This window comes from Nicotiana tabacum, chromosome 5 (assembly GCF_000715075.1).
Source record: "Nicotiana tabacum cultivar K326 chromosome 5, ASM71507v2, whole genome shotgun sequence".
NCBI classification, from domain to species: Eukaryota; Viridiplantae; Streptophyta; class Magnoliopsida; order Solanales; family Solanaceae; genus Nicotiana; species Nicotiana tabacum.
The window spans coordinates 113,099,581-113,115,718 of record NC_134084.1 but is presented as its reverse complement, the minus strand read 5'-3'; the positions used below and the strand labels follow the sequence as shown (position 1 = coordinate 113,115,718).

General features: G+C 35.0%; 2 protein-coding genes across 2 annotated transcripts; one reads left to right on the top strand and one right to left on the bottom strand.

Moving 5' to 3' along the window:
• The first annotated feature begins 413 nt into the window (after positions 1–413).
• On the top strand, positions 414–6,738 carry LOC107764214 (protein DETOXIFICATION 24-like). Its single transcript, XM_075253964.1, has 9 exons — positions 414–676; positions 3,528–3,777; positions 4,242–4,783; positions 5,006–5,092; positions 5,196–5,252; positions 5,356–5,594; positions 5,731–5,849; positions 6,280–6,366; positions 6,464–6,738. Coding segments are annotated over exons 1-9 (1,461 nt in total). The 5' UTR covers positions 414–674; the 3' UTR covers positions 6,542–6,738.
• A 768-nt stretch (positions 6,739–7,506) lies between these two features.
• Positions 7,507–14,373, bottom strand: LOC107764215 (uncharacterized). Its single transcript, XM_075253965.1, has 9 exons — positions 14,010–14,373; positions 13,533–13,635; positions 10,943–11,055; positions 10,397–10,465; positions 9,671–9,786; positions 9,531–9,585; positions 8,351–8,471; positions 7,869–8,011; positions 7,507–7,780 (listed from the first exon to the last, which is right to left on the bottom strand). The coding sequence occupies exons 1-9, from the start codon at positions 14,148–14,150 to the stop codon at positions 7,679–7,681; spliced, it is 963 nt and encodes a 320-aa protein (XP_075110066.1). The 5' UTR covers positions 14,151–14,373; the 3' UTR covers positions 7,507–7,678.
• Between the last annotated feature and the right edge of the window lie 1,765 nt (positions 14,374–16,138).

Sequence of the window (16,138 nt, the reverse complement as noted above, 5' to 3'; positions counted from 1 at the left end):
TCGAAGTGATAAGCTTCTTCGGGAAGCTTATTTCCAATAGAGTAATTAAATAGATAAACATATTTACGGTGGAGTCCCATATGAATAAGCTTCTTCAGGAAACTTATTTACAACGGAGTACTAAATGAATATCCATAATATAATATATTTATATATTTAAAAAAGAAGTTATAGTCATTCTTGTTAGGGTCACACTAAAAATATAGAGTGACGTAGAAAATTAAAAAAAGGAGTAAATCAAAATAATATGTGAGTTCTATATCCAGTAAAATATTATCTAATAATATGCGACTGAGAGTATGATTTTTTGCTTCTAATATCGAAAACTATGTGAAAAGTTTTTAAATAAAATAAGAAAACATTTGACTATTTTTAAACAAATTAAAATAAAGGAAGAAAAAGAGCTGTCTTCCTCGAGTCGAGTAGAAGCACTATAAAATTATACTATAGTACACTTTCGTTGGTGAAAATAAGCTGCACTTTCTATAAATCTAGCAGCTACTTGCTCGGAGTCTGTTGGCTCCACCGTTCTCCTCCTCCTGCTCTCCACCTATCTCCGCCACTTTTTGCCTCCTTCACGCGTTGACAGTTTTCCGGCAACAGTAGAGAAACTTCTATACCGATTAAAAGTGGAAGCACTTTAAGCAAAAGCTTAGTATCTACTGATCAGTCAAATGTAAGTAATACGTATTTTTTTTTCTCAATAAAGCAAAATCTGCAGCTTCTTCTTTTCCTTTTTCTCTTTTCCATCAGATGATTTAACTTACTACTTTTTCTTTCTTATTATTTGATCTATTATTGGCAAACCATGAGATAAAAAGTTTATTATTAAAGAATGTCTAAATGGTATATTTTATGTGTAATTTGTTTGATTGTGAAGTTTAGGTAAATAAACTTGGGGTTTAAGATATCTGCTATATTGGATCCGTTATCAAAATGTTTGTTTGATTATTAAGTTAAAAAATGTATAGAGTTTTCCCATGGAAAAATCATCAAAATTTGGTTTCCAGTGGCTGATTTAATTTTCTGTTCTTTTCTTTGTATATACTGTAATAAAGCATTTCTTCCTATTGTTTCTGGGATTGGTTTCGTTTTAGGTTAGTGACTTTCAATATTCTGGGTTTCTTTAAAAAAAAATAGCAAAATTCTTGAGGGAGTAGACCAGAAGGATCTAATCTTGGAACTTGAGTTCATCAAAATTTAAACATGGAAAACAATAAAACTAGTACAACATGAAGAAGGACAAGTTTTTCTAGGTCACCGTTCTTCTATCTCAAATTGTGTGTCATATTTTACTTTGTAGTATGTTAGAAGAAAAAATCATATTTTTAATTAAAATTTAACAGTAAACTCTTTAATTTATTTTTAACGAAATAATTTGTAGTCATATAAATGTTTATGATTTTTTTAATTAAATTTTGTGAGAATCAAATTTTGCCACATAAATTAGAATTAAGTAAGTAAGTATTGGATTAGATGTACGTTTGTTTAACTATTGTCCACACGATGATTGTACATTTGTACGTTTTGAAGTTGTCTCTTTGGAGCCTTCCGATTAACAGACATGATTATTCCAATATTTAACGATTACGGTATGCATTAAATGTGCGTACAGTTAACTCAGTAATCAAGATTAAGTGATGTAAATATTCGAATAACTGATAATCGTATTATTTTATACTTGTATTCAATATCATCATTTTGTTTATTATTTATATATGTATCTAATAAATAATTTTGAACAAGCAGTGTCACAAGACACCACCTGCAATAAGGTAATTACGCCCCTAGGCACAGTAAATAAAATATCCATAGTTGTTCTAAGAATAAATTATAATGAGGTTATAGTATGATAGGAAGATTAAATAATTATAGAATTATTTTTAAAATGAGATGTATAAAGTATAATATAAAATATATGTTTGATTTTATAATAAATAAACTTGGATAAAATTTTATTCCAATTTTAACCTCGGGTTTCTTAAGAGACTTTTGAAAAGGGTGAATGTATCATTTTGTTATTTTATTCCGGATTATTTTCCCTCATTGCCTCATTGAATGTAGTATAAAAATAATACTACTACAATTATAGTAGAAATAACCTCGAAATTAATTATCAATAAATATCCTATCAAACGTAAGATAAATTAATCATATACTTCCTGAAACTACTATATCTTACTGACAATATATAATTTTTTATACTATTGGTATATTTAATAATATAATTTATATAAAAAGTTATTAGTAACAATTATCATAAAATGTATCTAATTACTTTATAAATGGTCTACTTATGCAAATATATGTTTCATTATGCATAGCACCCAAACTCTAATAACAATGATGTTGATAATAGAGAGTGGTCCAAGCATCAATAAAATTTTGAAAAACAGTTACTGTAGCATCAATGTAGCATTTATGATGCGTGTACAAATATATTCCTCAGTATAGTTTCAAGTTGCAAAAATAGCCAACTACCCCAATAGTTTTATTACTTGAGCCAAATGTAAAGATGGTAGAATCCAAAGGAGTCAATTAAATCATCATTATTGTAGTAGGTCATAGGTGCCCAATTGGATCAGTGAGTGATCTATCTACAGTCGTTGGCATCACGTGACATATGTGTTGACTCACGTGGCATCCTCTACACCAAAAAAATACTTTTCACTTTTCCACTCGTAAACTATCTTTTATTAATGGGGAGCATACTCTACATATTCATAAAGTAATCACTTTCTTACAGCTGTTCCGCAACTTTATGGCCTCTGACAAATTTTGTAAACTTTCTATTTTATTTTACATGACGAAATTTCATTTAACATGTGATTTGATAAATAAATAAAAATTACGCATACTAATAATTATCGGAGAAACTTGTGATTTATAAATTATACAATATATTTATTACTATAGGAGTATGTAGTTAAGGATAAGCTAAAAATTAAAATTAAAGCGTTTAAAAAATATTCAAAAGATATCATAATTTTGTGAAATAGATTAAAAAAAATGTCATATAAAATATAGTACATTTTCTTAATGAGTTTAAAAAAATGTATATACCATTACTTCTACAACCTTGCTCTTTTCTAATAATAATTCTTGGAGTCTGAAAAGTATATACTCCGTAAAGGAGAACCCCTTTCACTCGTATATTTGAAAGGTAATCTATTTAACTTCTGAAACTTCACTTTATAACAAGTTATTATATTAACAGATATATTGTTGGTATGGTATGGACTGCCATACGACTAAATATCAACTTTTCTTCTTTTTTGTCTGGCCTAGTTATCTTTTACAGTTAAACTTTTTTTTTTGTTTGATCATGGTTTCTTTCATTATCTTTATCAGATACTACATTTCATTTTAGCAATTGTTGTTGCTAATACTCTTTATAGTTTCGAAGTTTTATATATTTTATTCTCAAACAATTAACACTACCATAATTTAAAGTTTATAGACCTTGCTAGCTAGTTCTATTAACTTTACTTACGAATCTCTGCTTATTTTTTGAATTTTAACTTCAGGGCCATGGATAATGGTGTGGAAGCGAGGCTACTTGATTCACAAGTAGAAAAGGTCGGCAACATAAAAGGGAGAATCTACGAGGAGTCTAAGAAGATATGGAGAGTTGCATTACCAGGAGTACTATCAAGAGTAGCTTCATTTGGAAGTATAGTTGTTACGCAATCATTCATTGGACACATTAGTGAATTAGATCTTGCTGCTTATGCACTCGTACAAACTCTTACAGTCCGATTCGTCAATGGTATACTGGTAAGTTTGCTCCTGTTATCTTGTATTACAATGTTCTTTTTGTCCAGAAAATGTACCATCATACCATGTACATCATATATAATGTGCTTGTTCCCGTTGTTTGATAGAAAATTATGAACTGCATTGTATAAATGCAAACATAACAACATAATGCAGAGTCAGAGTAGTGTCGTTCATAGAGAATCATATCATGTTGCAGATTCTAGATTCTCTACCTTTTGGTATACCGCTTGTATGTGGGTGAGATTCTCCCGTTATAGAATTATTTACCTTATCACAAAAAAATAAAAAAAATTAATGCAGACAGAGGTGTATGTGTAATGTAGGTCATGTAACATATATAAGGACTAATCGAAAGCCACCTGACGGTTAGAGTATTGACTTATGAGAACTTAAGGTGTGCCATGGGCTAGTTGATATAGTTAATTCTCACATTTGCTTGAATTTTGTGTTTATTGTGGTAGATTGGAATGTCAAGCGCGACAGAAACGCTTTGTGGGCAAGCATATGGAGCAGGACAGTATCATATGATGGGAATCTACCTGCAAAGATCATGGATTGTTGATTTCATTACATTGACCGTCTTGCTTCCCTTTTTCATCTTTGCCACTGCAATCTTTAAGCTACTCGGTGAGAATGGATCAATTGCGGAAGCTTCTGGATACGTTTCCTATTGGTTCATTCCCTTTGTCTACAACTTCGTATTTAGCTTGACTATCCAGATGTTCCTTCAAGCACAACAGAAGAACATGATTATTGCTTGGCTATCTATAGCACAATTTGTAATCCACATTCCGTTGTCTTGGCTACTGGTTATCAAGCTAAACTATGGAGTCCCTGGTGCCATGATTGCGTTGAGCATATCATCGTGGTTTGTAGTGGTCGGGGAGTTTGTGTACATCTTAGGAGGTTGGTGCCCTAACACATGGAAAGGATTCTCTTCAGCAGCGTTGAAAGATATACTACCTGTCGTGAAGCTTTCAATATCCTCCGGTATCATGGTTTGGTAAATACTTTTCCTTAACTTGTTCTTCTCGATTTTATCATTAGACATTCTTGATGTGCATGAGTAGTGCTGCACCAGTAATACGGAGTTTACAACCTATATCAAATTGTTTGCGAGTTAGACCTCTGACCAAATTTAAACTTCACTAAACACATTTTATAATCTGAAATTAGCTTTTACCAGAGGAGTTAATTGGTTCTTGTTTTTTGGTTATTTTCACAGCTTGGAGCTATGGTACAATGCTGTTCTAGTCCTGCTCGCAGGATATATGAAGAATGCTGAAGTTGCGATATCTGCCTTCTCTATCTGGTGAGATTTTCTTTCTATCTCTTTTCCTTTTTACAATGGCTGATTTCATTTTGTTTGCTGCACAAAGAACATACTGATCGATGACAATAATTTAATTTTGCAGCCTCAATATCAACGGATGGGAGTTTATGATAAGCCTTGGCTTTCTTGGAGCTGCTTGGTACGCGACTATTTCCCTATGAATCATCGATATCTCTTTCCATCTAGTGCTTTAGCCACCTTCCATCTTGACTTTTTTTTCCTTCAATTGTTTCCTCGTACAGTGTCCGTGTAGCAAATGAACTGGGCAAAGGAGACGCTAAGGCTACAAAATTCTCCATTAAAGTCTTAGTGGGCACTTCACTTATAATTGGATTGTTCTTCTGGATTCTGTGCTTAATCTTTGGCAGCAAGCTTGGTTACTTATTCAGCAATGAGAAGGCGGTAGCTGACAGCGTCGCGGACCTTTCTACTTTACTCGCATTTTCAATTTTGCTCAACAGCATTTATCCTGTACTCTCAGGTAAGCTTTTAATCCTCTGGAATAGCTAGAACTCAAAAGAAAAAATTGAGAAAGATGACAAATTTACCAAAAATGTTTGAAACAATGTACTATGTGTTTCATAGTATTTCTTGACACTTGAAAATTTTGTAAATAGGTGTGGCAGTAGGAGCAGGTTTACAAAGCACAGTTGCAATCATAAATTTGTGTTGCTTCTATTTGATTGGAGTACCTATTGGAGCTTTGCTTGGATATGTGGCTCATCTTCAAGTGAAGGTAATTTTCACTTAAAATCAAGGATCTCTAGATTCGTTTAACGTTACATTTTTGAATTTGAAACCATGTAAGGTTAAGTGTGAGATTTAGAGCGCCTTTAAAAAAGGCAGCCCGGTGCACTAAGCTATCGCTATGCACAGGGTCCGGGGAAAGGCCAGACCACAAGGTTCTATTGTACGCAGTCTTACCTTGCAAAAATGCAAGAGAATGTTTCTACGGCTCGAACCCGTGACCTCCTGGTCGCATGACAACAACTTTACCAGTTGTGCCTAGGCTCTCCTTCTTAGAGCGCCTTTAAGAACTCCTAATTTGCTTTAATAGACAAGATTATTTAGTATTGGAATGAAATGGACCTGAATAGTGTCAAATGGATACCGATGATTCGCATGTTTAATCTGAAATCTCTTTGATTTGTTCTTTTTGTTATCAGGGTATATGGATTGGAATGATATGTGGAGTAGTTACTCAATCAGCTGCATTATGCTACATGACATGGAAAACAGATTGGGATGGAGAGGTATATTAAATTTTAAATATATGCAACTTTTCTGCATATAATAACTTGCAAACATCATACTAATTCTATTATGTATGTTTTATAAATTATGTTGCAGGTATCGAAGGCCAAACAACGACTCAATCGATGGTACTTGAAATCTCCTGAAGAGTCTAATCAAAATGATCAAGCTTGAGAATCTCAAGTAACTAAGTCGGATTCTTTAGATTTTTGCCTCTTAGTTTTTCACGTTTTGCTTGTATTTCTCTTGCTAGTCTTTATTCTTTTTTTTTTTTTTGGTTGTATTTTTGGTTAAATAGCTTACAATTTCAGATCGAATTTTGCTGTGGTATTTTTTGATTATGAGCTCGAATTTTCACCTTTGATGGATAATTTATTGATCCACCATCCAATTATCACTTACTGAATTTTTTCTAGTCTTTTTAAAATTGTTCTCGACCGTGTGAAATTCCATTTTATTTAGTGTTAAATACTCTAGTTCCTTTGAATGCCCTCCTATATAGAGTAAATTAATCCTCAATATTCACTACAAAAATGGTGTTCAGTTTAGGATTATGGGGGTATTAATTGAAGAGCATTTTAAATATATTAGTATGTTTCACATTGCTTGAGGGGATAGATTATTAGGATTATGGGAGTAAAATTGAAGAGCATTTTAAATATATTAGTGCGCCTCACATTGGTTGAGGGGATAGATTATCGTCTCTCCGTATATGATCTTGGGACAATCATATTTCATGAGCTAACTTTAGAGTTGAGTAATCCCTAGTTCATTTTCTTCACATCAAATCCTTGACAAACTCATCTGTCTTGTTTGGTTTATCTAATATTGGGGCCTCTTGTTATATCATGCTTTCAAGTGTCCAAACCTGGTCTGCGGCGTATCCTTAGAACGTCTACATTGGTCGAGAGCTATGTTGCGCGAACTCTTCAAAATGCTGTTGCACCCATGTCGGATCCTCCAAAAATACACTACTTTTGGAGGATCCGACACAGATGCGGCAGCATATTAGAGAATCTGCGCAACATATTTTTGGAGGATCCAACACGCACCCGGCGACATTTTCGGAAAGTCCGAGCAACATCGAGAGAATGAGCTAATTTTCGAGTTAAAGGCTACTGTCCATTTTCTTCTCAAGATCAAACAAAAACCAGAACATTTGTCTCAACTCTAAATCATGTACATCAGAACTTTCCAGCCAACATAATGCACTTGGGGAGAGAATCTTAAACATGGTGTATTAGCATATACAGTGGTTACAGAGGTGTAAAAATTAAATAAAACTAACATCTTGGAGTAAACTGAGGTACATTATCTCCTCAATAGATTATAGGCAGGCAAATCTTTTACAGTGGAGGTATCTTCCAGACCAAGCTCGCGCTCTAGCTGCAGTCTTGTGGCCTTCAAAACATCCTAAGAAAAGGAAAGTAAAAGGAACATGTGTTGGTATGGCTACATACATGGGAAAAAAAAATCCAATGGTAAGTAAACTGTTACCAACATTAAATTCCATATATGATGCACGCTTCACTAGCCACTGTGCGTCGAGCATTTCAAAGGCGATACAAAACAGGTTGTCAAACGCCATGTCATCCTCGCTGAGTAATTCTAGGAAGCGGATACCTGCCAGGGTGTTTGGTGTCCCTGCCACTCAAAAAGAAGTATTAAAAAGTTCAGAAAAGAGAGGACGACCTGATATCGATAAAATCTTAGATTACTCTGTGAAAAAAGAACAAAGGGAATATAATGACAGAGATCATACACAAGATCAACAAATTCTTCCAGTGTATTAGAAGGAATGATGATACTAGAGCATATGATCACGCAATAGATTTGCAGAATAATTCGTTCTGGACAATTTAATTACCACTAAATTTATTTGAAAGGATGCACTGGAAGCTGTTGACTGTTTACATAATCACCATGTATTTCTCAGCCTAAAAAATGGAAGACACTCTAACCTCTAACTGAATGTTACCATACCTGATTGAAGATCCAACATTTGGACCAACATAAATGATATATTGATGCCAGCGACAGCAAATGGATACTCCCACTCAGATCTGTTCCCCTTTCGTTTGTGCAACAGGTTCTGGAAAGATTCCTGCAATAGAGCAGGCGGCAAAGGAGAAACTATAGTGAAAAACTTACTTGCTCTAGAGGACAAAAGAATAACAGTCCCAACTCTCAACTGACCTAAATTATGCATTTCTAAACCGTTATATACATCAGGCTTCACAAAGCAAGTGCCCAAATATTAGGAGTCTGATGAGTTATTCTCCAGAGAGAAAAAGGATATGTTGAAGATAAGAACTGCTAAAGAACATGGATTGCTCCATGAAACATAAACTAAGAATCATCCTCTTTCTTCAGTATTAATACCAAGATGAGGAGAAGGCTCTCAGCTCAGTCTAGTAACTAACTTTTGCGACTCTAGCCATACATGCAAAGAATTCCGAGTCTTCTTTCACCCAGGGTCCCAGGGGAGGACAATTTGGCAATTTTATTGTAGTTTATCCTACAAAAATTCACTTCTCTTTCCACCCCTATTCTCTTTCATGGAGCTTTATATATATTTTTTCCGGGGGGAAACTCTCGCATATCATATTTCCTCATTCTGCAGAGATTCTAAAATTCAACATAAACATAACACACAGACTAGGGCTGTCTAAGGGGAGGGTACTAGGACATTAAGGGTTAAGGGTATGGGCAGGGTAAGGGTAAGGGGAAGGTTCCTTAAGGATACTTTTCTTAAGGGTATGGGTTAAGGGTAATCTTTTTGTTACCCTACCAGTACCCATACCGGTCCTAAGGGTGCGGTACTGGTACTTAGCGATAAATTTAAATTAAATAAAAAACGGACAGATTTTAAATTAAAACAGAAAACCGTTGGGTACGCACCAGTACGGTACCTTAAGGTTACTTACGCTACCGGTACTAAGGGTACTATTTCGGATACCCTACCATTACCCTTACCCTTCACCCCAGATCCCTCACACCCACCCACCCACCTGAGCAGTACGGTACGGTACGGTACAGGTACGGTACCGATATTACCCTACCCTTACTATAGACATACATATAACTGACTGTCCAAAAACACATAGATGAAAAGACAGTTCCAATCAGAACAAACACCAGGTAAATTAGTTGATGTACGAACCGGGTGTGTCTTGGCAAAGAAGATAAGGTTCTCCAATGATATGAATCCTCCACCCCTGGACATTAGTGTTCATTATCTCAGTATAAGCACCAGAAGGAGAAGCGCAGCAAAATTCTGAATCAAATATACACCCCTTATACCTGAAATCTGTTGAAGGGTCAGATCCTTGCCAACCCATTTCTTTCCAAAGCTCGGATTTAAGAGATGGGAGCGGTCTATCAGGATAAGATAACCTCCATAGTTGCCTAAGAGCATCCTGGCACCAAATTTGGAATTTTTTTGAGTAGGAAAAAATTAACGAGCCATAAAATATAGGTTCCGACATACGAGAGTAGAGTATCTTGCTAAACATGTTTAAGAGATATAACTAAGTCCTTCCTTCATAAGAGAAATCACATGTAATCAATTAAAAGAAAAGCAGTTTGATGCTCTCCTTTTTATTTTTCTCGTCACCAGCTTAAAATAAGGTACTATATTTTGCTTGATCTCATACTATTTAGCTGTTCTTTCAGTCACAAATGAGATGTGTGTGCGTGTGTGTGTTTGTAAATGAAAAGCTTTCCAGTAATTCAAAAGTCGCAAGGAGAAAAACCAGAGTAAGTCATGATATCTTCTCATAACAAAGCAACCATCTAACATGTGAACCTCCCAAAAGTTAGTACATAATCCGTACATAATTTTGACAAGGAGCTTTCAGACTAATAAACTTGGACCATCCATTGATCAGAACCACGCGGCAGTAACGACTCAAGTCAATGCCTCGTTCCTACATTGTTGCAACCTCCTCTATTGCTTATGAAGAGAAAAAGGTAAACATTTGAAAAGGTGTTCAGAAAGAAAGAAAGCAATGGTACAAGTTTCCATACTTGATGATCCAAGAAAGAGCCATCAAAAGGGATTGCTAGCCTTTGCTTGAGATGTTTCAGCCTTGCTTCCTACAATCAAATGTTAAAGAATTTAAGGTAATGAATGACAGAAAATCAGAAATCATGGATCAATAAACAGAGAAACAAAATATGAATGATAGGCAGGTAGCTAGATAAGCTTAACGGATAATTTTTATTATTTTGGGTTTTTTTTTTTTTGTGTGTGTGTGTGGGTGGGGGGGGGGGGGGGGCTGATGGATGTATTTTTACTCCAAATCCAAAATTAAATATCACAAGGTAAGCCACAAAATTTCCATGCATCAAACCTCTGGAGACTGTCGGTGCAGCATAAAAGAATGGATTTGGATAGCTTAGGCAACAGTTGTATCAGATGTGTTCCTTAATTACTCTGAAATCCTTCTCTATGCTGATAAATTTCCAAATTATGCATTATATGTTTTGTTAGCAAAGAAAGTTAATATCATATATCTGCAAACAACGGGTGGGCGAAGTCATGGATTTTGCTCTTTAATCCTCATGTAATACCTGTAAAGGGCTAAGTAAAGGAGGTAACAGATTTGCTGTTGATCCAGCTTGAGTTGCTGAGGCAAAGGGAAAAATCCGGCCAAGAAGTGACCCAGACACAAAGACAATATTTGCTGCAAGATCAATGGAGAATGAATCAGAAATGTTGAAGCCATTAAAATTTGAAACAAAAACAAAAGATATTTTTGATGATTTTAATTTACTAATCCAATATGTATATACAAATAGTTGCTGATACAACAAGACAGATAGATGCTCTAAGAGTAAGGCAAACTTTGCAAGAAAAACAAGCAATACACTCTAGAAAGTAATGAAGTGTATCCAGAATAGTTAATGCACTTGATTATGACATTGCAATGAGTGGGCCCCGATAAATAGGCTACTGTTGCTGCACTGTAGCAGGATATTCATGCTTAAGATTCCATATTCTTAGGATTTAATCAGACAATGTTGCTTCCGAATTACTTTTAAGGTCTAGTTAATTTAATTCCGTTTAGCTTATCCAAAAAGGGTAATTCCGTTAAGTTGGACCCTTGCAAGGACAAGAATATTCCAAGGTTGACTAAGATATTAGTCTTACATATTTTATAGCATTTTCTCGGTTGTTATTAGATGCTATATTTCACCTTTCTTATAATTCCATCAGAAGTATTTCCTTCTTGTGGGCCAATACCATGTTCATTATGGGAAATTGCATCTATTTGAAAAAAATAAAGAAAAGCATATGGGAAACAGCATAGAACAGAATCCCCATAAACCTATCTTCCTTTTGAGGTTTGGCATGTAGGGAAAGAGCAAAGATGCTAAAACTTAGAGAGGCTTTTCACAAGCCTATCATCCTTGCTTTCTTCCACCTCAAGAAAACTACATATCCCCCTGGATTGGCCTCTTACCTTTTCCCATATCCCTATGGACCCTGAATCTTTTCTTAACGTAGGATTAATAGCAAGATACCAAAAGTAACAAAAGGGTTTAATTCTCCACCTATTCTTACTGCTTGCTGCACCATTCCACTTCTTCAATGTGTCTTCTCCCACTCTAACCTCTCACATGATGCTTCTTGTTCTACTCATTTAGCTTTCATCATCAATCCATAAGGAAGGAAAACATAAATAGACATATTATAATGTTGTGACTGCCCTGGATTTTAAGTAGTTTTAGGCAATCATCTCAACACCATATCTCATATTAGTCAATAAAACCCTCAACATGTTATTTACTACTGCAACTACGTCTCAACACCAAGCTAGTTGGGATTAGAACAATAAAAATAGCTCTACTTTTTGTAGACCTAGTAAGTTTCCCCATGATGGGTTAAATTAAACCGCATGCTCCAATCCTGATGGTGCCCTTCCGTCAATTCCTTTAAACTTAAGCCTTGCGATCATACTTCCCCGTAACCTAAACAATTGCTTGATTCTAGAAGCAAACTCATAATTTTGGCTTTTGTTGAACTCGCTTGACAGCTACTCTACACCTTATGTTATCTATTGATCTATACTAAACGAATAACAACAACTTTAGACTTCTGAAAAATGCCTCAAGAGAATGAGAAGGCATGCAAAGTAGTTTCAAAGAAAGAACTATACCAAGAAATCTCACTAGATTAGGCAAGAGGATTGACCTAGACGACACTATCTAGTTAATGAAAGGTCAAATATATTTTAAAGGACAAGGGTATCAAGAAAAGGCTTTACAAACTGCATAATACAACTACTGCTACAATAACAACAACTACAACTAGTATGCCTCAATCCCATGCTAGTCAAGGACACTTTTGTCTCTAAGTGGAGCCCAACTTGCCCCAGGTCCTTGCACGGAAGTTGGAAGAAAGTAAACATAATTGCATCTCTGATCCTTCAACATGTATTTGAAACTCTTGACCTTGAAATGGATTTTCTGGTTTCAAAGGTGGGTTGGTTGTCGTTAGACTTAAAATATCAACCGTTTCATTTCTCTGTGGTATACAATTCACGTTAAGGTGCAGCTCAGAGATTTAAGAACTACCAACATTTTTTTCTTTTTTTGATAATGGTGGTGTCAATCCACAGTATTACTATGATGCCTTAGGTAGTAAATAGTACATAGTTTGGTACGTTGTCAATACGGCTCCAATATAGGAATACCAAACACCTTAATATACTAATGTGGAACTAAAAAAAAAATCACTTTCTCAGAAAAGAAATGGCAGAATAGACAAATTTAGGCTTGCATTTTGCAAACAGAAGCTGAAAGTCTTCACTTTGGATACAGTAAGGGTATCTTTCATCAGAGGGACCTGACAGGTGATGACTACTAACTCCTAAAGTCCCAAATGCACTTACGAATCCAAAGCAAGAAAATATGTTTTAAGTGGAAGTGAAGAATTTTTCCATCTGGAAAATGGTCCATTTTATCTCCAGAACAAAGGATTAACAAAATACTTATTGGAGAGGAAATGGTTAACTAATTCAGCAGGGAGGGTAATACTACCCGTGTAGTCACTAGTCATGCTCTACGGATAATTCAACTACATAAGTCGGCAAGTAACTGCATTGTGCAAAATACACAAAGAGCATAACATCAAAATCACAAACTAATGAAATCACACCTAACCATTGCGCCCATTGAGAAATCAGATGAGAAAATAGCAGCGTCCAGTGCAGGCGTTCCTGCCTTCGCCCTTCATCCAACACATCTTCGAGTGTACATACCTATAATACAAAGAATTCCCATTTCACAATCTAATCCAAATTTTCTCTACCAAAGCACAAAATACCAAAAAGAGAAACTTTTAGCCACATAACTCAAAAGATTATCAACAAAAAGCCTATAAAAAGCAAAATTAATTGAAACCGACAAAATCACAAAATAACGCACAAATACTCCAAATAAAAGAGAAACTTTCAGCAACATAATTCAAAGAAGAGTATCATCAAGAACCCTATCAAAAACAAAATTAGTAAACTAATCATAAAATAAAGCAGGAATATTACAAAAAGGCAAAACTTTAGAAAGATAATTCTAAAGATTATAAACAAATAGCCTATAAAACACAACTTATATTTAAAAATAAACCCAGAATTACCTGATCACTGTCATCATATTTATTACACCCAAGTAAAGGCTCATTTAAACCATCATCAGAGCCCAAAGAATCAAAATGCTCATTCTTTTTGCCACCAACATCCCCATGATGTAGCCTTCTCCTCAAAGTTGTTGATGTCATGAGTCTATATATATTCTTTGAACTCAAAACCCACTTTGATTTCTCTAATCGAAACCCAAAAATTTGAGAAAATTCCCAAAAAAAATTCTCCTTTGAGAATTTGTGTTCTTTTCTATAGTATTTATAATTAATTTGCTGCTTATTTTTCTTTTTTTGTCAGTGTGTTTAAATTGTTTCTTTCTTGGGAATTAAGGGAGGGGAGATAGGTGATGAATGCACGCCAATGAGAAAGCTTTAACGAGCTGAATGGGTAGGTTTGATTAATTAATTGCCGATTCCGAGTCTTTGAGATCTGGTTATCGGGCTTGGGTTACCGGTCAAGTAATAGTTTTTTTCTTTTCTTGAGTCAACTTTAATACTTAAGGGGGTCAGTTTGTGAAAATAGCACGGCCCAGCCATACGCCAGTTTTTGGTAAAAATAGCACGGTATAGTTAGTTTTCGGACTGGTCATTCAAAAATAGCCAGCATTTACGAAATCAATGAAAAATAGCCACTATTTTGCTGTAACAGAGACCGGTCCAGCATAATATACTGAAGTTCGGTGCACCTGTGTATGAACTCCAGCATATTATGCTGGACCGGTATACTTTGCTGACTCCAGTATAATATATTGGAGATTGGAGCACCGGTGCTCCAAACTCCAGTATATTATACCGGACAATTATACTTGCTGGAACTCCAGTATATTATGTTGGAGTTCTAGTGTACTTATGATGGAACTCCATCATATTATGTTGGAGTTCCAATATACTTATCGTGGAACTCCAGTATAATATGCTGGAGTTCAAACATACTTATGCTGGAACTCCAGTAGAATATACTGACGTATTTTTCGGGTTTTGAACAGTGTTTTCGCTCAGATTTATCTTTACATGAAAAGTGGCTAAATTTCGATTACTTTTGAAACTGGGCTATTTTTGAACGACCAGTTGTAAATCTGGCTATTTTTGAATTTCTCCCTAGTTTTTGGCGGGATTATTTTACTGAAACACGAAAAATCTCAGCATAATATGCGGTATTATAGAACTCATAGTACAGTATATCACAAGTCCGACACACAAAAAGTTTCAGTATAATATATTAAATTATTGAGCTCTTGCATATAAACTTCTTGCATATTATGTTGGAACTCCAGAACATTATGAAATTCTAGCACATTATGTTGGAAGTTCATATGTAAAAATTCGAACTCTAGCATATTATGCTGGAATATTTCCGGACTTTTAAAGAGTTGTTTTGTTCAGATTTTATCTTTACAGGAAAAAGTAGCTAAATTCTAATTACTTTTGAAACTGTGGCTATTTTTCAATTACCAGTCGTAGATCTGACTATTTTTTATTTTTTTCCCGATCAATTTTGAAAAAATTGGCTGACGTGGTCCAGCTATTAAAGTTTGGAATATTTAAAACATGATAGGAAAATACAACAACAACAACAACAACCCAGTATAATCCCACAGGTGGGGTCTGGGGAGGGTAATATGTACGCAAACCTTACCCCTACCCCGGAGGGTAGAGAGACTGTTTCCAGGAGACCCTCGGCTCAAAAAAGCAATAGGAGCCGATATATTAGTACCATAAAAATGCATAATAAAATAACAGCAATATAAGAGATATGAAATACAGAATACGTAATAAAATACGTGATAGGAAAATACTGAATGGAAATAACATGAGGCAGCCACTTTTAAACATGTTATTTAAAACATTTTAACTGTATTGGTCTAAATTTGACAACTTGGTAACGGTAGATAAACAGGATCGAGGACGGAGTCGACCACGACGTAATAACGGGAAGCCGTCTTCGAGAAGACCGTTGTCAAAGACGAGCAGCTGGAGTAAAGAAATAACGGTAGGATAGGTTCAGAAATGGACACAAGGAATATTCCTTTGGATATTCCTTTTTTGTACTTTTTAGAGTTTTTTAAAAATATCCCTAATAAATAGGAAGAGATATAGAACGAAGGGGGATCTTCACTTTTTGATAA